At 35.5% G+C, this 24,464-nt stretch overlaps 1 protein-coding gene across 1 annotated transcript in view; it reads left to right on the top strand.

The window, feature by feature from the left end:
- Nucleotides 1-16,323: 16,323 nt before the first annotated feature.
- The window catches only part of LOC131051711 (pentatricopeptide repeat-containing protein At5g59600), a 30,515-nt gene continuing 22,374 nt past the window's right edge, over nt 16,324-24,464 (top strand). The window contains exons 1-2 of the mRNA XM_059220496.1: nt 16,324-17,156; nt 17,322-17,639. Of these exons, the coding sequence (XP_059076479.1) occupies nt 16,324-17,156; nt 17,322-17,639 (1,151 nt within the window). The remainder of the gene's footprint in view (nt 17,157-17,321; nt 17,640-24,464) is intronic.

Genomic DNA, 24,464 nt, shown 5'->3' with positions numbered 1-24,464 from the left:
GGTTGAGATACCATCATTACGGGTTTCCTTAAATAATCTAATCGATGATGAAGCATACAGAGTATCCCGTCTTCAGGACTTAGAGTTACTTGACGAGAAGCGACAAGTTGCATATAATCACCTCAAAGCCTATTAGCAGTGCATGAGCAGAAGCTACAATCACCGAGTTAGACCTCGTACATTTGAGGTAGGTGATCTTGTTCTATGAGAGAATCCTCGCAACCAACCAAACAGAGAACATCAGGGCAAGTTTGAATCAAACTGGCTAGGCCCATATGTTGTCACTGCTGTGTTCGGGTCCGAGGCATATCAGTTGGCTACATCAGAAGGAGAACCGCTTGCAGATCCAATCAATAGCATGCAACTCAAACAATTTTATACCTAAGCTAAACAGAGCATCAGGCTCCCCTACACACCAGAAAATACCAAAAACATCCAGAAAAATGTCCTGAAGAAAATACAAAAACATTCAAAAAAAGTAAAGAAAAATCATGCATCCAAACGGTGAACAACCACTCCGGTGGCACCTTGGGTAAGTACGATGGTGAAAACCTGGCAAACAGGCACCACTCATAAAGGCTATGGCTCCATTGTCTTTCAGACTTATTGCGATCACATCTACTTCATACATAAATCCATCCATCCAAAACCATGGCTTGTTATTCCTCTGCAATTAAGAAAGTACTCCATGCATCTTACATCCCGCTTTTTCATAGTCATGTCTAAAACTGGGGGCAATGCCCTTAACCTATTGATGGAAGTGGATTCTACACTGTCTTACGATTCATTAAGTTCTTCATTCAAGCAATCATCAAAAATCCAAAAACATTCAAAAATATCTCGCAAAATCCAAAAACATTAAAAAATATCTCGCAAAAATCCAAAAACATTAAAAAATATCTCGCAAAAAATCCAAAAACATTCAAAACTATTTCACAAAATCCAAAAACATTCAAAATTGTTTCACAAAAAACCAAAAACATCAGAAAAACATCGAAAATCACACAAAAACATGGCAACACCTTGTACATACTCATCCATGCAGATACCAAAACAAACATTGACATAATACTCACATGATGACCATTTACCAATCGACCACACAATCCACATCAACACTCAAAACTGTCTTTAACAAGGATGCATCCTTCCTTACCAAAACAAAGACAAAAGTGACGTTTTCTTTGACAAGAAAATTATGTTAAGCTATCAAATACTTGGTTGGTTTGTGAGTACAATCATTCGTTTATCTATATCGGGATCTTTTAGCATTGTTTTGTATCGTTTGCGCATTATTTCCGATGAAGTTCTGGGGCATGTACTAATGGTGTCTACGTGGGAAATTCACCAAGCTACGTGATCTTATGCCAAAAGCAGTCATAGATCATTACGGCTTGCTGACTACAGCGTATACCTCGACCATATGAGCATGAACCATTACCAAGGATCCTTATTATTTATTCTTTATGTATATACTGTTTGTTTGCAAGTACAATGCTCTTCCTTTGGTTCTTCCTACTTCATCCAAACTGGATAAAGGTTTTATCTCTTAGTATGGTATGCACTTGTCTCAGGATATGATCAGCCTAAGATCAAGGAGGACGATCCAAGTCATGCATGAACGGCGATAATCCTTGTCTGTTCCGCAAGCAATACTCTGGTCGACTTGACCCTTATATCAAGTCGTTTGTATTAACTTGCTATATAAAATCCATGAAAGGAATACTCAGGTCATCTTGAATCATTATGTCAAGATGCTTGTATTCTCTTCCAACATTTTAAAGCTCAATGATGAAAATAGAGCACTATGGATCGTCATTTCATCTCATCTGTTTATATATTGCATTCCATTGCATATCACCCATCCATTCACTCATTCATATATAGGATTTATATGCAAAATGTGAAAATTAAGCTGGTCTTGGATACAATCACGACTGAGTACTGTGATACATCATCAATGCATCATTCCAAGTCTTAAAAACCTTGCATTTCTCATGATCATATCATCATCGCATTTAGGTGCATCTTGCATTAAGTACCTTCATGTCATTTTTAACTTTGCATATAGTTCATTTTCTTGACATTTAGTTTTCATTAATCATTTGCATCATTGCATCAATCATAAATAATTAGATTCATTCGTGGGATCAAATTGTCTTTTGATTGTTTTTAAATCATTTACTAGACATTCATTTAGTGTCAATTATCCATCATCCTTTCATTATCCTTTATCATTTAATATATTGCATACATTCATTTATAATTAAAAGGTGCATTCATTCATTATTAAGTACCTTATTATGCTCATTTTAGGATTCATTCACATTGCATTCATTATCCCCTTTTAAATTGCATTAAGGTGCAGTTATTACAACCATAAGTTATAATATCATCACATTATCATTTTTACTTAAATCATATTTAAGCATATTAAAATCATAAAATCCACTTGTTTATAAAACATTGGTCCATAACATTTTATATCCATTTTACATATGCATTCATTTAAACATTATCATATAAACATTTGTACTTTACATTTTGTTTATCCATATTGCATTCATTTAACAAACATCTAGATGCATATTCATACATAACATCATTCATTCGACCATTGCATTAACATCATTGCATATCATTATCTCATCATTATATCAAAATAGGAAACACCAAAATCATGTTCCTAACTCACAAGCATACATCATCATCATGACATTACATACATAAAGCATTACATCAAAAATCAAACACATCATACATATATAAACCTGCATTCATATGTCAGTATCCAACATCGTACATCATCATAAACACATGCATAAAAGAAACATCTCATCAAATGCATACATATACACACATCCATCTAAGCAATCACTCATCATCCTGCATAAACATCCATACATAATCAACTGCATATCATCCAAAAATGGGATCTCCATATATATCTCATCTCATATATCAGAGTGCAATGAAGTCTACAAAATCGGCTACCAAGAGCCATCCAAGATACAGTCCAAAACATAAACAATGATACAATACATATATGCAAAAATGCTCTCTCAAATACCACTCTGGCCAGATGCTGTACCACCACCTCCATCGCCACTTGCTCTCCCACTGGTGCCTGCACCACTTGATCCATCTCTCCGTGGAGGCCTCATCGAACCACCACTCCCTCCTACATCCCTTGATCTCTCCCTCCTCAAAGGACCCATCACACCCCCACTGCTCTGCACTCTCTGCGATCGCTCTGACCTAGCCTGCCGCATCTGAGAATAGCTAAGAGCTCGCTGACTAAATGGCACAACCTGCTCATATAAACCCCGCCAGTAGTCTATCTCTGCCTGTGCTCGTCGCATCTCCCTCATCACCTCCCCCGTAGGCCCCTGTGCTCCTACTCTGACCCGGACTCTCTCCTGCAGCTCTGCCAATCTCTCCACTGCACTATCCCTCTCCTGTAGTACCACTGCCAGCTCTGACTCCCATGCAAATAGCTGCACATCCCTAGCTGCCACCTCCGCCTCCAAATCCTCTATCCGGGTCTACAAGCGTACTATCATGTGATCCCGTAGATCTCCAGTAGCTCCCTCCCCGATATCCATGGCCACCTCACCTGCACCACCCTCTCCAGTAGTCCCCTCCCCTATGTCCATCGAGATCTCTCTCTCCATCCCCCTCCCACTCAGCTAAACTCCTCCCGGTATCATTGGCCCCTGTGATATCTGTAGAGGCAGTCCACCTCTCCCTCTCCACTGACTCCGCATCCCCAACCCACCACCTCCTCCACCACCACCTCCTCCATCTCCTCCACCACCTCCGCCACCTCCTCCACCTCCTCCACCATCTCCCCCATCTCCTCCACCTGCCCTGGGTTCTCGACCTCCTGCTCTCCTCCATCTCCGTCCCCTCTCATCCTCAAACTCTGGGATTGGCTCTGCTGGATCCGATATCCGTGGGATCGGGTGCGCTACCTGGTACTGCGTATACTCATCTATCACCCCTGCATCAACGACCCTCAGTCGTATGTCCCATGGTCTCCCCTGCAGTGTCTGGAACTCTGTCAGTGCTTGATCATATGGTAGCACTGGACCCCATGCATACCTCTCCCGAGTAACCTGAGCATACTCTCCCAATCCACTGGGCAGTCCCTGCTGCCGTCCAAACTACCTCATCACTCTCTCGGGCACCTATCTCTCCACATGGTATGCGGTCCTCCCAATGAGGAATCAAGTCATAAAAACATAAGGTAGTGCCTCTGCATCATCATCCCATGGCTCACACTCCAAGTATGGCCGCCATATAACTGCATCTAGATCATCTAATGCCCACCGCCACCACTCTAACTTCTCCAGGTGGGGTTGACTCATCATGCCGCTATACATGAACATGTACGGTTGATCCACTGCCCGAAATCTTAGACTCACTGGTCGAGTCACTGGTAGGTGCTCCCAAGCCCAAATATGCAGCAACGTCATGCCCACTGCTAAGGAACCCCTCCCCCGGTAAACCACCTCATGGAGCTCCTGATACAGGTGTGTCAGCACGCACAGCCCCCACGCAAATCGGGTCCCCTCGGTCATCATCATCTCGATAACCTATCCCCACCCCACGGCCAAACCATGTAATCGCTTGTCTGGACACAGTAATCCTCCCACAATGCCGAACAAAACTGCTGGAAGCGGCTCATATAACGCCGCTATCTCCTCCCAGGCAGCGAAGCCATTATAAATGAAAACGTCCTCATCAAAAATCCTCTGCACTACAAGAGTCCCCCAGGATTTGTCATATGTGACCAGCTCCCCCCGAATCAAAATCCGTAGGATGCGCCACACATCCTCTAGGGTCACTGTCATCTCTCCCTGTGCCAGATGGAAGGTGCATGTCTCGTTGTGCCACTGCTTTGCTAATGCTGTGATCAATCCGTGATTCATACAAATCACGGGCATGTGCATCACCTCATATAGGCCAGTCACGGCAATACAGTCTATCTCTGCTTGTGTTAATCGATCCCGCAACCCCTGTGTCGCAGGATATCGCTCACGTAACTGCAACACGCGCAGCTCCTCCTGCACATGGACATTCATCAATCACCATCAGTTGTTTTGTTTTCAAACTTTCTTAAGTTTAAACCTAGACTATCATCAGATACTTTGATCAAGTATCTTCGGGTCTCAACAGGTAAGCAATCATGGCCACCTAGACTTCAACAGACATTTATCCTAATGACCTAAGTCTTATCAGGCTGCTATGGTTCAAAACAACTCCCACTTCACCTCGCCATCCATCAATCATTGGCATCGGGAGATTTTCTTCATCCAAACTAGGGTATCTCTTTATCCTAAGACAAAAGCACTATTATACCAACAAAAGCACTAGTTTCCTAACAATAGCGCTACAACCCTAACAAAAGCGCTCAATTAGCTATCCAACAGCACTCAAACTCCAAATGCGCTCAAACAACTACACAGTAGCGCTATTAAAGTCCAAAAGCGCTCAAACAAGCCCTCAAGTGCGCTTATTAATCAATAGCACCTAAACTTGCATACAATAGCGCTATATCAAAACAAAAGCGCTCAAACAATGGGGCAATAGTGCCATTGCAGCGCAGTAGCGCTAGTTTATGGAGCAAAAGCACCAAAATCGTAGTTCCAGCGCTCTTGCTCTGACTTGACTTGGACTCAGCTAAAAACCTATCAAAAATGCATAAAAATTAAAATTTCAAATTTGCGTATCGTTGGTCCATAGTCGTCTGGGCGCTGGAACCGTCAAACTCGCTCAAATCTGTGCTCAATAATCAGTATTGGCATCCTGACTGCTGCTCGCTCCTCCAAAATGTCCCTATCAGAGCTCTGATTTTCAACTGGTCGCGGTCACAAATGATCCTGTTTTCATCCCTTTCACCCCATTTATACCCTTCGCCGTCACCATAATTTCTCCCCGCTCACCGTCGTGGTCCCCGTGAACTTCCTGAGCCCCCCATTTCTCCATTTTTCCACCGTTTTCTTCTATTTTTCACCCATATGGCTAACTCCTTCTCTTCTACCACCCTACCAACTTTCATTCTTTTTCGAGAGATTGCCCGATTTTTCAAAAAATTTCAGCCCATCTCTCGAGGGGGCATACCACCCATTAAATTTACATTTTATGGGGCATTTTCTTTACACCAGTTTTTCTTTCTTTGAAACGACGTGATAAACTGCACCGTCTCAAAGAGGGGCAAATGTAGTCACACAAATCTGTCCAGCTTAATTAAATAAATATTCGCTATTTATTTGATTAAAAATCCACTAGCCATCAGTTAATTAAATTAACATTTAATTAATTTATTCTCCAAACATTCTTCTATTAATTAAATAAATTATTCAATTTATTTTAATTAATTCATTAAATCAAATTCCAATCAATTAAATAAATAAAATCTATTTATTTAATTAAAACCCCATATTCCTCTTTTAAATAAATTAAATAAAAACATTTATTTAAATCATTATCCCCCCCCCCCCCCCACTTGCATTTTCCTACAAATGCAACTTGCACACATTTATTAAAATAAATTAATTTATTTTTAATAAAATCCTATTTTTCCTCACCCACCAAATCCACTTGCAAAATCTAATCCCCTTCTAGATTCTTCTAACTCCTTCCTAATTAGCCTAATCCATCCCCTAATTATTGTCACATTCCTAAGCAAAGTGGAGTCACTTCTCAAAGACTCCAAAGTCTTTGAAAAGCATTTAATGCTTTGTGTGTTCAACAAATTAACCCCCAAAGTCTTCCAAGACCACTAATGGCTCTTACATGACCATTTATGGCTCTTACATAACCATTTATGGTTATTTCAAACTTGTCCCCCCAAACATTTATTGTTTTGACCATATTCATCCATTTCACATTTGCACAAGAATTTATCTATTGGATAAAAAATTTATTTTTTGAATAAAGAGTTTATTCATTCAACCAACCTTGACTTTAACTTCCAAAGTCATGTCAAACATTTAATGCTTATTCCCTCCCCTCTCAACCTATCTCACATTGACACTTGTCATCCTGGGATTGGGTTGAAAGCCCTCACATGGATTTGAAATCATTCAATCCTGACCCTTGTTGAGATTGCTCAATCTCAACCATCCATTGCTCCATTTTCCTTATAAATAGAGCCCATTTCTTCATAATCCAGATCCTGAAAACTTGTATGCATTTAAGCTATAGGCATTTTAAGAGAGCATTTTAGCATAATTAACTAATATCTTGTCATTTTGGATAAAATCAATCATTTTAGTATCAATAGTTTAATATTAGCTTCTTTATTTACATTTAGAGCAATATTTCAATCTCAAACCTCCATAAGCATCCATAGTGCAAAAAGCTGCTAAGAGCTACACTATTTTGGAACTTGGAGAGGAGAGGAACAAGGGAGAAGGAGCTAAGAACATGCTAAGAGGTATTTGGAGATGCATCATTATCTTTGTTTGATTAGTTAGAGATATTAGCATGATTTTAGTGTCTCTCTTGATATGCCTGTTTAGATTAGTTTTTGATTGACTAACACTAACGGTTTCTTGTGTGTTTTGTGTTGTTTATCTTAGACTAACCTTGTCCACTTTGCAGGGCATCACTTGCAATTAAAGATTTTTCCATAAAATAACTGTATTAATACAAAGAATTCAATGTTGTCATTTATCCAATAAGGTTAAATAAAATCACATAAAAATTATCCCCCTAGCTATATGTTCATGATTAATTTACAAATAATTCCGATTAGCTTATATCCATAATCTAAATTAAATTCCACATTAAAATTATATATAATAATATAATATATTTACATAAATAAATATATTCTTCAAATATAATATCATGTAATTATATTACATTAAAACTATATACAAAAATGAAGATTTAGTATTGAAATAACTTTTATTTCCAATAATTATACAAAACTTTATTTCCAAAATAACATAATTAAGAAAAACAACGAAATTACTATATATATATATATATATATATATATATATATATATATATATATATATTTTAAAAATATATAAAAAAAATTAAAATAAAAACTGAATTAGCAAATTCGGTGGGCTATTTCCAGGAAACACCGTTTTCTTTAAAGGTTGTCCCTACTACGTACCGTAGCACGTACTACTGCCGGTAGTACGGTAGCATGTGCTACCGCCGGTAGCAGGTGCTACCGCCGGTAGCAAATGCTACTGCCGGTAGCATACTACCGTCGGTAGTACTGCTACCGTACGGTAGTCGTACTACCGTCGGTTGTTGCTACCAATTTTTTTTTTAATATATATTTTTTTAATATTTTTTTTTTAAAATTACAATAACCTAAAACCAATAAATTCTATTTTCAACCAAAATATATTTCCAATCAAATTTATTTCCAGGGAAATTAATTAATACATATTTTCTCCAAAATAATATACTAAAACAATTTCCCTTAACTTTTAGTAACACAATAAATTTAATTAATGATTAAATTTATTTCTATAATAACTAAATAATTTCACAAAGATACACAAATATTAAAAAGGACTGCCATAGCCAAATATCGAAACAAAAATCAAACAAGAGGGAATATTTTCTCTGGTAAATCCCATTCCTCCCAAATCTTGCAATTTTCATGCACAATAAAAATCTTGGCAAAATTTGCCATATTAACTTTTCCCAATCTTTTCAAAAAATTTAATCTACAAACATCCAAGAAATAACTTCTTTCCATAAACTAGAAACTAATTTCAGGAATGGACTTTAGCCAAGAACAAGAAATAATCAGACAGGATTTTAGATTTGACAAACATTTTAACACACACATCATTCAGAAAGAGGAAAGAAATAGAAATATTTTCTTTAAAACAAACAATCAAAAGAAGCCACCCAACCTGGTATAGCTTTCCTGGAAGAAATTTGTAGGAGAGAATCAATCCTTCAACAAGCTTTCAAATAATTTCTCTTCACCTAAATCCATGTCCCTTTCTCGTGACTCCCAAAATAAAAGACATATCCCCCTTTTAAAACTAAAATTCTAGGTTGAATATATTTTTCCCAAAAAACCCTAATATTTAATTTTAGTAATAAAAATATTTTATTTTTTTTTTTATTCCTAACAAAGGAATAAATTACATGCAATAAGCAAAAATCATTTTTCTTTCTTTTCTTTTCTCATGCAAATAATTAATTTCCTAAAAAAGGAATTAAAGCAACACTTAACTTTAATTAATTCTTTTATTTATTTATTCTTTTATTTATTTAAAATTCTAGGAAACAATAAATGAAATTAATCTAATTTATTTTTCACTAAAATTTAAATAAAATATATTTTTAATATCATGCAACTTGCAACTTAATTTAATAACTTCTTTTAATTAACTAAATTTATAATCTAAATGCATAAAATACATAATTCAAAAATACCAACAATGAGATAACTTCATAAATTTAATTAATTAATTAAATCCACTAAAACACACAAACTGAACAAACCCCAAGCAAAGACTCAAAAAAAGTCAAATGACAATACACGAAGGCCGAACAAACTGACAGGACGACCAACTGACGACACTCACAAGAGTGTAACTGGTTAAAATAGGGTCAACTACTACCTCCTCCACTTCCATCGGACAATATAAGGCATGCTCAGACCTGTGAAGCTAGGTGGAGATGATACCCCGTACCTACCCAGTACTTGTACCTGCAATATTCTGCATCACCGAACCACACATGCATATATACAATATAGAAAACACGACATACACACTGATGAAGGAGAATTGCGACGTTCCCTATCTCACCAGAGTGAGTGAAGGAAAATCGTCCCCTTGCATCCAATACACTCGCACACATGCAACATATAATTTTCCATTGCATAGATAAAGTAAAGTTTCAGTACATAGCAATAATCCATAAAATGCCATAAATCACAAGTATTGAAATACTGCAAATAAATTATGCATCTCATATCCAGATAAAACATGAAATAATGTCATATAAGTCTGAATATCACATCATAGTAATGTATCCATTGAAAGTAAACAATAGTAAAATATGAGTCTAATAAGTTCAAACGAGTAGGGGTACTACACCATAAATGATTGGCATGACGAAAACATGATGCACATACACTCATGTAATTGCATACATATTTCATTTTGCATGGTTCAATATTTCATTTTATGTATGTATGGATATGGAGTTTAATTCAAACATTATATCTTAAATGGTGTTAAAGATATGCAAATTTGTTTACATTGTGTTTGTTTTAAATGACTTGTTAGGAAAAACAAAACCATCTCCCTTCTTTTTCTATCATTATTCTCATATATTATGTACTTGTTTTATTAGAAAAAAATGTCTTATATTATTTTTCAAATACAAAGATCTTCCTTTCAAATTAATACACACACATATATATAAATATGTATGTGTGTACACACACACACACACACACACACACACACACATGTATATATGCACGCGCTCGCGCGCACACACACACACACATACATATACATATATGTATATATACATATTTTTATGTATACATATATATACATACATATTTATATACATGTACATGTATATGTATATGTATATGTATATGTATATGTATGTGTATATGTATATGCATATAGATGTATACGTATGTATATGTATGTGTGTGTGTATATATATGTATATGTGTCTGTATGCATGTATGTATATGTATATGTATATGTATATGTATATATGTGTATATGTGTGTGTATGTGTATATACGTGTGTGTATATATGTGTGTGTGTGTGTCACACACACACACATACACATACATACATATATACACATACATACATACATACATACATACATACACATATGTATGTATGTATATGTATATGTATGTATACACACACACATATATACATATATGTATATTCACACACACACACACACACATATATGTACATATATACACACATGCACGCACGCATATAAACACACACATATGTATATGTATACATATATGTACGTATATGTATGTGTACATATATACATACATATATGTACATATGTATACATATGTACACACACACACACACATGTATGTGTAGATATCATGTATATATGCATAAAGTAACTACATACATACATCTTACCCCGTCGGTTTCTTCGTGCGTTGATACAACTTTTGTACCTCCTATTAGTGGTGATCTTGTGTCCATGATGGTGGTACCTCTTACCGCGGTGGTTTCTTCGTGTGTTGATACAACTTCTGTAGCTCCTGTTAGTGGCAATCTTGTGTCCGCGACGGTGGTACCTCTTACCTCGCCCATTGCCTCAAAGGGTGTTGGCACAACTTCTGCTGGTTGTGACTCTATGCCCGTGATAGTTGTTGCTCCCTCTTTTGGCACCCTTTTTTCCACTCCAAAAAGATCGGTGCTAGGCCCTTCAGATTGGTCTATCGTGGTAGCTAAAGTTGAAGATGGTTGGATTACTGTTAAGGGAAAGCATTCAAAGATGTCTAAGCTCTCTTTTGATATGACTCTTTGTTCCCACAAGGCCAAATGAGGGCCTTTGTAGTTGGTTGTTTGGGTTGGTTTTGCTAGCCTTGTTGTCTTTTGGGGCAGTCCTTGTCTTTGTTTTTGGTTGATCTATCTAGCCAGGATTTCAAGCTTTATCTTTCTTTTAATCTGTTGTAAAGGGTTTTGGGGCCCCTTCAAAACCTGTTTTCACTTAATCAAAAAATACATATATACATACAATGGAGTCCTTGTTTGAGAAGCAAGATTTGTTGAGGGGATTTTAGTTGGAGAATGAGCTTGTTGGTCTGAATCCTTCAAATTAAGATAACATCTAGGATTTCTTCACCAAACTCAAGTCTCTCAAATTGCAGTTGTAGCATTTTGGTATTAAGAAAGAGAACTCTCAATTGATTTTCTCCATCCTTCCTAGCCTTGGTCGTGATTATTTTAAAGTTTTTGTCTCTACCTTTTATGCCATCAAAGATGCATTTGATGTTAGTTACACCACATCTTCACCTGATGAATTTTCTTCATCCCTCACTTTGGAGCAAGAAAATTTAGTTCAAATGGTTGATTGCAGTATACCAAATCACATGCTCTTCTTACAACCCAGGGCACCAAAGATCAAAGGGTTTCACATGAAAAAGGCAAGAAATGAAAACACAAGGATTCCAAGTCACATGAGTAGCCCAAGGACACACAATCACGTGATTGTTTATATTATTCTTCCTCTTCTAAGAGGTCTTCATCTAAGAAGGATAAGCCAAAGTTTGCACATTGCACTAAGATGGGACATGATGAGAATCAGTGCTATGCAAATAAGATTAATGAGCTTCAGAGCCTTCTTTTGAAGCATAATATTGAGTCACCTTCATCTAATTCGTCTTCTTTTTCCACTTCATGACTTGCACACTCTAGGTCTACTTCTATGGCATGTGATGAAGAATTGATGAAGGGCCATGCTTTCTTTGCATCCACACATATTTAGACTAGCAGGTGGCTTTTTTATTCAAGAGCCTTTCATAATATAGCTCCATATATGGTTATGTTTTCTTCATACAAGCCTTGCACTTTACCACACATCTTGATGGGAAATAACACTTATATGAGTGTTATTGGGAGGGGTTCTATTGAGGTTGATGATGACACATTTAATGATGTTTTATGTATTCCTTCTCTATCATCCAATATATTTTCCATATTTCATATTACTCATAGTGGATAGGGTAAGATAGTAGAGTTCGTAATTGATTCAATGCTTCTTAGTGACTTGCACAGTATATAAATTATTGTAGTTGCGACTGTTGATTGTGCATCTTGATTATATGAGTTCTCTTAGTTTTCTCCCGTCGAGCATGCAACACCATTGACTAGTCCTCACTCTCATGCATCCAAAGTGGATCAAAATTTTGAGGAGAAGTTTGGACATTTTAATTTATGTGGTCTTTTGTCATCCATTGTGGTTCCTCAGATTTGTGTTGTACCTCCTCCGCCATCTCCTACTTCTTCAGAGAGTAGTTTAGTTTAGCATGTTGATACTTCCCTTATAGTTTCTACTTTGTGGGATGAGTACTTGTTAGATATTACAAGGTTATTTGATACATCACACACTTCAAACATTGGGGACATGGTCGAGGATATTCCATTCCTCTTTGATGGTAGATTTCACATTCCTATCATCTCATCTTCAATAGTGCCTTTAGAGGTTGTTCATCAGGTATCTTCACAGTTGTTTGGATTTTCTTCATTTTATTTGGCATCTTTTGATTTAGACATGTGGAAAGTTGAGAAATATTTCAACACATCATGAGAGTATTCCTTCCATATCCTTTCATGGAGTTACTTCTACCATGACCATTAAATTTGTTTCTACCCGAGGGGAGTAACATGGTATGTCACTCTTGGATCTTTATCAACATTCATCCTCAAGCCTTCATCTTCAACATTGGAGCTTCTCTCTTATGAGGGGGATACATCATCTCTTCTTTTCTCTCCTATGGGCAATATTGATTGTACATTTTTGAGTAATTTAGTACTTGGTGGGACATTTGGAGTCCTTCATGCCTAGTCACATGCAATCTTTTTCATTTCTTATTTCTCTCTTTTGGAGAATAGTTTTATCCCACTAGGTTTTTCTCCCTTTCCACATCTATGAGAGTTGCATTGATTTATACACGGGTACCTAATTAGACCTTGTTGTTGAGACCCATTCATGCTTGCATTTTGCATTGGTTAGTTTTTAAGATTCTCCCTAAATTAATCTTAAGAGGTGTGTTGGAGTAATTAGAATTATTCACCTAACTAATAATCAATTAGGTCCTTATTACTATATTCACTTTAGCTAAACTTAGGTGCTTTTTCCTTTTATCAAATTAGGCTAATTATAGCTTGAGTTGTCTCATTCATTATGATGCAACACTTGGCACTAGCTAGTTTAATCTTATTTTAGGGTTTAGCCTAGGGTTTCATTCATCTTTTTCATAAGGATTTATTCATTTTGTAACATATAATCTATGTTTGCATCAATACAAAATTCTTAGGTTGTTGAAAAAATTATCCTTGCTTGATCTTTCTTTGTGACAGATGTTGTGCTTGAAAATGATTCTTGGGATTGTGTAGATAATCCATAACTCCAACTATTGTATTCTTGATTGGGACTCCTATCTATTAGGCATTACTTAATTGGTTGTAGAGTCTCACATTCCAAATTTAGAGGACCAATTTGAGGCATATTATCTCCTATTTGATAACATTCATGGCACAATTGTTGTCACATCATCTTTATCTTTAGAGTTTGTTCAAAATCAATTTCCATTTGTTCCTTGTTTGTCACCTTATATTGTGATGGTCATGTACTTGATTGGTTTGTGAAATCTTCATCTATCAAGGGCTTGGTGACACATGATATTCATAGACTTAGATTCTTCTTCTTATCAATTCCCATCGAAGATGGGAAGCGTTCCCACATTTGTACTTGGTTTATCTTCTTCCCGAGGGGGAAAATATTGTTTGTAGACATTGGACTATGTTTTGTCTTCAAGAATTCACCATTTTTGTAGAATATTATACATTGGACATAGTGCTTAGGGGTATCATTAAGTCCTCCATATATCATCCTTCTTTGTATCTTTTCCTTTTTTTTGGAGAAGAAATTTAGCTCACCTTTTTTTTCCCTTTTCCCCATTTGTGAGAGATTTGTATTGTACTTTGGTACCTAACATGGTTTTGTAGTTGAGACCCATAATAATCTTGCATATTTGCATAATAATCTACCCTCAAGTTGCACTTAAGGGAGGTGTTGGTGTGAATAAAGTTTTGTACCTAGTAAGGTGTTGTACCTAGCTAGTTCCTACTAGGGGATTTATTCACATGACTTAAGTTTACTTAGGTCCTAGGTGTTCTTCTAGAAGTCCTAGTTATCTAGATAAGGCACATCATATCTTATCTTTATGGCCTTTTTTCTACCTAGGCAATTAATATTTGTGTCAAGCTAGTTGTTCATACTACATCACAAATCACCTTTATACGCAAGGAATCCTATTATATATTTCATATATTCAATCAATCATTTCATGCCTAGCTATTCTTGCCATTCTCTCTTGTGGAAGTTGTTTCGATTTTGTAGTGATTTTAGGGGTGTTGAGGAGTCACCAATCTACTCCTACAAAATTGATAGGTTTAAATTAGGATCATATGGTGTATTTAAAGAAGCAAAATGTATTTTTGTACCTTTTAAAATGAGCTAATGGATAAATTTGGAATCAATATTACAATCCTTGTAGATTTTTAATAAAATAAAATTATTTGTATAAATAACTATATACTTGACATCTATGAATCACTAATAGGTTGTTTATAAAAAAAACATTAATGGTAATCCGAAGAGGATTATAATTCAAAATTTGAGATCTCTTTTATAAATATATTTTAAAATTGTAGATACTTTTTCTATTTAGAAAGAAGCCACTAATAATTGTAAGTTAGTAAAGTTGTTACTTTTTCAATTTTGTTTTCCAGTATGTTTTTTAGAATTTGAAAAAAATCAACAAGTTGAGTTGAATTGATTTCATTAGTACAAGTTTTAGGTCTAAATTTCTTGTATTGATTTCATTAGTACAAGTTTTAGATCTAAATTTTTTCACATGAAGGTAAAAGATTGAGGACATCTATTTTGTAAAAATTGTCTTTCTCACAATTCTAACCTCATTTCTTATGATGTAGAAACATAAGACTCTAAGACTTGATCAGTGATATACTCACTTAAAATCAGAAATCAGAAAATAATAGAATAGTGTGCCAAAAGCTCTGATAAGAACCATAATGCTGCTACTTAAATTTGTAAGTTTAAAAATTCTGCTGTGGGCATTGAATTGATTTGGATTATACCTATGGAAGTGTCATCTGGGTTGAATTATTCGGTCTCTGTAATCAATATACATGTTAAGCAGGAGAAACTGGCCTAGGAAAATTGAGAATCAGAGATCAAGATTGGGGTGGAAGTAGATTGAATGACAATGCACTTTTACCAGGCTTCAATTATATCATGCAATACCAATGCCAATGCCATCCACTCTCCGTCTCAACCTCAACCTCACAACATTACGTAGGGAGGGTGTCATGAAGGAGCCGCGACAAATTCTTTTCACTACGCATAACTCCACTGTACATTCTTTTATCAGTCCCAAACTGTTGCCAACCTGTGTTACCAAGAGTGCGCTTTCACAAGGCAAACAAATCCACTCTTTCATAAATCACAGGGGATTCTCATTTGCTACATGTACCATTTTTCAAAATAATCTTATGAACATGTATGTTAAATGCGGCAATTGCGTAGATGCCCGTAAAGTGTTTGATGAAATGACAGAACGAGACGTCTCCTCATGGAATACCATGATTGCAGCTTACCGAAGACGCGGTCATCCTCGCCAGGCACTGGCTCTGTTTCACCAAATGCAACAAACAGGTTTGCAGCCCGATCAGTTTACCTTTTCCAGCATATTCCAAGCCTGCGCTAAATTAAGGGCTTTGGAACAGGGTATGGATTCCCATCAAGGTATAGTGGAAAGGGGATTTTTGTCTGATGTCGTAATTGTGAATACACTGATAGACATGTACGCAAAATGTGGAAGCGTACACAAGGCCCGCGAACTGTTTGATAAAATGCCTCAGAGGAGTGTGATCTCATGGAATTCTATGATTGCAGGGTATGCTCAAAACGGTGTACTTGATAAGGCTTTAAGACTTTTCGATGAAATGCCAGAAAAAAATGTGGTCTCGTGGAATGCTATGATTGCAGGATGTGTACAAAATGGTGATGTTGACCTGGCTTTGAGGTTTTTCAAAGAAATGCCTCGACCAGATGTCATCTCATGGAATGCCATGGTTGCGGGATATGCACGAGATGGACTTGTTGAAAAAGCCTTGGAGACATTTAAACAAATTCGACTGGTAGGTTTAAAGCCAAATTCTTCAACCTTTGCCATTATCCTCCCAGCCTGTGCCAAAAGGGGAGCTTTGGAACAGGGCATCGACATCCATCAAGGCATTATCGAGTGCGGATTTATGTCAGATGTTGTAGTTGTAAGTGCCCTGGTAGATATGTACGCAAAATGTGGGAGTATACAGAAGGCTCGTGAACTGTTTGACAAAATGACTCAAAAAAATGTGATCTCATGGAATGTTATGATTGCAGGATATGCACAAAATGGGTTTTCCCAGGACGCTCTCAAACTCTTTGAATTAATGAAGCAATCTGCAATGCACCCTGATCATGTAAGCTTCGCTTGTGTTTTATTTACATGCAGCCATGCAGGTTTAGTGGATCAGGGTTGTAAATACTTCAACGACATGACTGCCACATATTGCATCACACCAATGATTGACCATTATGTGTGCCTGGTTGATCTTCTTGGCCGTGCTGGCTATCTTGAGGAAGGTCTCAACATTATTATCAAAATGCCCATTAAGCCTATGGTGGTTGTTTGGATATGTTTGCTTGGTGCCTGTAGATCACATAAGAGTGTAGAGTTAGGAGTATTTGCAGCAAATCTCCTTTTTGAGCTGGATCCCATAAACGCTGCGACTTATGTTCCTCTGTCAAACATCTATGCAGAACTGGGCAGGTGGGATGAGGTTCAAAGGGTAAGGAAATTGATGAAAGATAAAGGAATTATAAAAACACCTGGATGTAGTTGGATAGAAGTCCATAAAGTTGTACATTCTTTTTGTGTAAGAGACAAATCCCACACTTAGGCACAGTATATCTATGCAAAGTTGGAGACATTGTCTCAGACAAGAGAATCAGGGTGTCTTCCAGATGTAAGACATATACTAAATGATGTCGAGCAAAAAAAAAATTCTTTTGCCGACGATAGGAAAAAGATGGGCAATTGAATTTGAATTGCTAAACATACCCCTGGAACGACTTTTTGTTTGAGTGCTCAACAATCTTCAAAGCATGTGGTGACTGCAACACTGCAACCAAGTTTATCTTCTAGATTGTGCAAGACAAATTTCTGTGAGGGATGCGAATAGGTCTGTCATTTAAAAAAAAGACCATATCCTTCCAGAGATTAGAGGTGATATTGAGCGAAGTAATCTGTGAATCAAGTCGAATCAGACCTACAGTGATAAGAGGGCATCAGGTTTTATTTACTATATTTAAAATGTGCTCTTTTCCAAGTTTTTGTACATCCAGAATACACTATCCACTTCATAAAATCAGATGCATACAATGTATATTTAACTGCCTTTCAAGAAGCATATACATCTCTGGATTGAAAAGGTGGAGATTGGAGGCGGAGAATGGAAAAGAGCATAAAGGATTGGAATGCTTGAAGGAAATGGACAGATGGTTGACCAAAATGTTTCAGAAATCAATTCAGTGAGTGACTGGTATCTTTACTCCAAGCTTTGTCAATTTGTATGGTATTTTTTCTTGACTATTTTGTGTTATCTTGTGCTTATGCCAGTTCTGCCAGTTGGGATTAAATTAAGCGTACCAGCTTATGCATGCAAATTTATAAATGGTCAAGTTGAATTTGTCTCACATGACTCAATTAGAGATTTTTAACATTGCTTAATGTTCCATTTCATTCACCATTTTTATTAAAATGGATTTCAGTTTAATATCTATTTAATTAGGAAAAATTTATTAGACTTTACATATGCAGAAGTCAAATTACAATTATATTATATTTTATAGTAATACTGTATGCATATTGGAAAAATTTATATAATAAAATTTAGAGAAGAGGATATACAGAAATATCACTATTTATATTACACAAATATATATTCTAAAAATATATATAAATGAGATTAAAGTAAAGATAAAAATGAAACACGTGATTAAATAATAATAAAAGGGAAGCAATCAATGTTATTATAAGTTTGGAACAAGAATTTAAAAGAGTAAGGATCACAAGATCTTCTGAGGAAAAGAGGGATGCTGCAACTATTGAACTCATGTTTCATGATATCATGGAGGTGTCATTGTAAGATTTGGTTGAAATGTTTACCCAAGATGCAAATGAATGAAGGAAAACACATATATAAATTAGAGATGAATAGAAAAAATTGTATTCTCTTCAAGAATGCAAAGCTTACAATGAGTATGAGAATTGAGATTACAAAGGAAACCCTTAGTTATATAGGCCAAGGGGAGAGATAGGATGTAACAAGATTATGAAAGTTGTCACCCTACTAGTTGTGACAACTCAACGTCGTCAAAGCCCAACAAACTTATTAATAATTAAAATTAATCTAGTGTAAAGAGGATCTAAGTGGGTAACTAGCTAGGAAGTGAACTTGTTAGATAAAGTAACCTTTCAAATCAATACCCCTCCTTTAGTGCAACATAAAGGAAATGTAAAGAAAGATGGGTCTTGACTAAAAGGCTTGATGATTTACCCATGTACAAAAGATCACCTCAATGAGAAAAGGAGAAAATCCATTGGAAAAAAAATCTCTAATGAGGGGATAAAAGAAGAGGTCTAGGTGATCTTCTCAAAAGATATACTTAAGAAAGACCATAAATAAGCACATTTTCTCTTAGTAAAGGGTTTGGTGAAGATATTTGCAACCTACTTTGATATAGGATAATAACACAAATCAATGACTTGCTCTTGAATCAGTTGCTTGAGGAAATGCATATGGATCTCAATATGTTTAGTCCACTAATGATGGACCAAGTTCTTTGAGGTCTAGATGCCACTTTGGTTGTCACAGTAGAGGATTGATAGATTGTAAAAATGCCAAGTTTAGTGAGGATATTTTGAAGCCAAATATGGTACTATTGATAGCTCTTTGATACTTAGCCTCATTTGAAGAAAGAGTAATGGCATGTTACTTCTTGTTTTGCCAACAAATGGAACCAAAACCAAAGTGAAACATAAGGTTTAGATGTGGACTTTTGATAATCAAGATCACCAACTCAATCAAAATTTGTGTAGCCAATCAAGTTTGAACCTATGTCTACTACATAGTGAATCCTAAACTTATGAGTGCATTGTATATAGTGCAAGATATGTTTAACAACTTCCGAATGAATCTCATGTGACTCTTCCATGAAGCATGAAACAATGTTGTAATGTCATAAACTGTATACTCTCTACAATTTCACATTTTTTTTGGCACTCATTTGGAGGTAATATTTGATCTGGTGTAAACATGCTCAATTTCGGTCCAAATTGGCAACATTGGTCTCACCCCCTAGTGCTTTGACCGTTGTGTAGCCTAATTGGGTTGGACATGGGTGCCCAATGCCTTTGTCCTCCCAATCTGGCTCCAAATTCAAATGTTTGAATGTTGGTGTTGGGTCCTTAACAACTGTATTCTTGTGTCATCCTCTCTTGATTATTTGTTGACGAAAAGGTGCAAGTCACAATTAAAAGTGACTTCCTCTATCATTTTCAAGAAATCCTAGCTAGCAAGAAATTTTAAGCATTTTAATTAGCAATTTAGCATTCCAAGGATCAAGCAATTAAAGTCTATAAATCTAAGAAGTTTGAGGACATTTTCAAATAGGTTGTCATCTACAATTAGGTAATGTTATTTATTGTTTTCATGTGGTGAACTAACACTTGCAAGACTATCAACACCTTGTGTGGAATCCAAGTTAGGGCTTCACATGCAAGGTACCAATATATGATATAATTGGAAAATAAAATATTGTAAAACCTAATAAGATTTAACCACATAAAACCTAGTTCTACAATCAATCCACCATACACCAATGAAGAACCTAAAACCATGCAAACAACAAAATGGAAATATTATACCTTCACATGCTCATAGGGTTTGATCTCCTTCTTTCCTATCTCCATTGATCTTGCTTGATATTGATTATGGTTGCTCTCAGATTGTGTATTGTGTACAAGTGCTCAATAGAGAATAAATTGTGGTTGTGTATGCAATTCAATAGCATGTAGACACTTCACTTGAATGATTGATTATTATGGAAGATAGGGAAAGAATCTCTTTTACAGAGAGTGCCCTAAAATTGGAGGGCTAGGATTAAGAGGTGGAGGGATAGATAGTCAGCTCAGATTATAAGGTTGTTATAAGAAATAAGAAAATATTAGAGAAGTGGTTAAAGACAAATTAAGAGATGAATGACAAGTATCATGGAAGAAAAAAACTAATAAAACTAATTAATTAATAAATAATTATTTAATTAATAAAAGAAGGTCAACTGGTTGAAGGAGTGTTAGTTGTGAGTAGGAGGGGGAATGTTTGCAATGACGCGTCATCCTTTCATTCACGCCTATCAATATTGGCGGTTGCTTAGGTACTAAATCTCTTTCAAGAATTTTAATCTCTTGTCGTTATAAGAATCAATCATTTCACTTTATCACGTGTGAATAGCCATCAATAAATATCGCGGCCTGACTTTAAAGCTGCTAATTGTCCGAAGAAAATTCGTATAGTCCAAAAATCATTGCTTCATTCTGGAATTTTGCCTTTTGTGCCTTGCTTTACCAACCAGGAAAATTCCTAGAAGGGACTCCAGGACGGATTATTTGTTTCAGAAATGGAATAAAAGGTTATCCAGTTTTTATCTTATTTCAAGGGTTAAAATGATGGTTGAGAGAGTCACTTTTGCAGATTGATAAAATAAATGTAGATAAAAATTAGGTTACAAATCAAATTTAATGTTAGAGTATGTTATTTTTAACTTTTTTATATTAATTTTTTTCATCATAGAAAACAATTTACAATATTTTGATGCAAACACATGGATTTGCCCCTACAAGTATACAATTGACATATGACCCTACTTTGGATAAGAATAAATACTATGATGTGATAGATTAACTTTTTCCTAATAAAAACATGTTACATATTTATTAGTGTCAAATATATTGATAAAATTTAATTAGATTCCAAATCCAAAGTCATGCATTGATTCAATTGAAAAAGAAGAAGAGATGTTTTAGGGAATGTGTATCAGATAGTATATCAGATTTGGAAAAAAAATTATTGTTGTCTTTGGATGCAACTTTACTGCGTATAGCTATTGTTCTAGCTTATGTGTAGTAAGGACGTATGCTTGGGATCTGTTATGTATGCAAGGGTTAAAAAGTACAAATTTCAAAATGTTGCCCTATAGTTGTGCACAAATGTCCCTGTACATAGATATAATAAATTAGGCATGCATGAGAATATGCAAGATTTGAATGAGATGAGATCAACTATGTGAGAATATGTGAATAGATATTTGTCAATGTATAACTGTAATAAGTTGTTCTTTTAATATAGATACAAAATTAAATTAAAATTGACATGAATATCCAAATTTCATATACAATTATATACGATTTGATCCATTGTATAATCTAAAAAAATTGAATTCAATTTATTTCAAATTAAAATTATGTAGAATAATGTATATAATATAAGACCAAGATATTAATGTATTTTAAAAGACTAAAAATTAATCTCAAAAATTACAAGAATATAATAAAACATAAAAAAATATCAATACAAATCATTCAACTTTGAAAAAAAAAAAAAAAACTTTAAAAATACGATATCTTACTTCTTTTTAAAAAAAAAAGGAGAAAAGAAAGAGTCATTAAATTGCTTCTTACTAGGTAGTCTTTTAAAAAAATGGAAAGGTCAAAAACAATCTTGCATATAATTCCAATTAAAAAAATTCTCAATATAAAAGGGCAGTGCGTGTGGAGGCCATAATTCTCAATTGAAAATGTACGAGGAACATGAAAGGTGTAGTCCATAATTTTAGTTAGCGTGGATTTATTTGACTTCTTTTTTTTAAGGGGGGTTATAATTTAATTTAATTTAATTTGTAGAAGGTCGGGATTACAGAGGACGGAAAAAATAGAATTTTAAGTTCTTTATGCTTGCTTTGGTCTTCTACACTTTTCAGCTCATCAATTTTATGTCATCGTGATGTAAGGAGCAACAAATGAATTCGACTGAGAAATGAGTTATAAATAGAAGAAAAATCGCGTAAACATATGAATGTGCTTGCAGTTGCAGAGCTGCCAAAAGCTCTGTATTTCTCCGATGGAGAAAGTTCTGATTCCCTGTCTGTCTTTCGCTCTCTCCTTTTCCCTTGCTTGCGCTGGAGTAAAGAATGTTATGACTCTGAATGCCGAACTTCCTCTGGTGAATGGGCTTTCATGGATGTTTTATAAAAGCACCTGCCCCAATCTAGAATCCATTGTCGAGAAACGGATCAAGAAGTTTGATCTAAAGAAGGATATTACTCAGGCCACACCGGGTTGCTATGTCTTCACTTTCATGACTGTTTTGTCCAGGTTGGGTTTTAAGTAGTTTATCTGTTTCGTTATATTTGTTTCTTTGTTGGGCTGTTCTTAAATTTTGAAAGGTGTTGCACAAGGCTGTGACGTTTGGGTTTTGTTGAATGGACTGGCAAACATGATTTGAATTATGGATTCGGATGACTACACCTGAGTGAAAACCTGCGGTATTGTGGATTTGTTTACATGAACAAGGTAAACACATAATTGAAGCAAGCCAAAAAGTAATCTATTCAATTCAAAAATCTAACATATATCAGTTCATGAGATTCCAAGGGTCACCAAAACCCCTTGAGAATTGAAACCCAAGAGTCATATTTGTTTATTTACATAATAAAATCCAAAACTACGAAATTTTTAAAAAACTATATGAAATTTTGTCCTAACTTTAACTATGTTAATTTTAAGCAATCAAATGTTAATTTTAAGTAAACAGATTATAACAGACTATAGATGAACAGTAACAACAATGAAAACACAAGACAAAACACACCAATACCTTGGGAAAACCTCCCTCTTGGAGCTGAAAAACACAGCCACAAAGTACAATATGTACTATCTCAAATGTAGACAATTACAAGGCAAGTGAACTTATCTCAGATTGTTGTCCAATCAACAAGTTAGCAGATCTCAATTTCTCTTTACATAACAATGAAGATTGCAACCCTTATCAACAACAAATGGCTAAGGAAGATCATCACTAAATTCGCACAAGAATAGTCTTCATCAACTTCTCATGATGATCTTGATAGCTTCGCCTTACAATCAACCTTAATAACTTCGTACAATAGATATGAAACAAGTTCACACGAGAGAGAGAGAGAGAGAGAGAGAGAGAGAGAGAGAGAGAGAGAGAGAGAGAGATCGTCGATCTTGGAGAGCAGATTACATTGGTGGGAGATGATGATTGATAATGACTTCATTTGCTGTTAGTTTTATATCCAACCTTTGGCGCCAATACCTCAAGTCAGCTTGCATATTAATTAATTTATTTATTTGTCATTTATTGCCTTCATGTTACATGAGTTCGGGCCCATCCCTAAGTTACATTTATTTGCCTCCACATTACATGTTTGGGTCCAGCCCAAAGTTACTTTTATTTGCCTCCACGTTACATGTTTGGGTCCAACCCAAAATAATTCGAATTACATGAGAGAT

This window comes from Cryptomeria japonica, chromosome 5 (assembly GCF_030272615.1).
Source record: "Cryptomeria japonica chromosome 5, Sugi_1.0, whole genome shotgun sequence".
Taxonomy (NCBI): Eukaryota; Viridiplantae; Streptophyta; class Pinopsida; order Cupressales; family Cupressaceae; genus Cryptomeria; species Cryptomeria japonica.
Note: the sequence above shows the minus strand (reverse complement) of the source record. Positions and strands in the feature narration are given on the sequence as shown.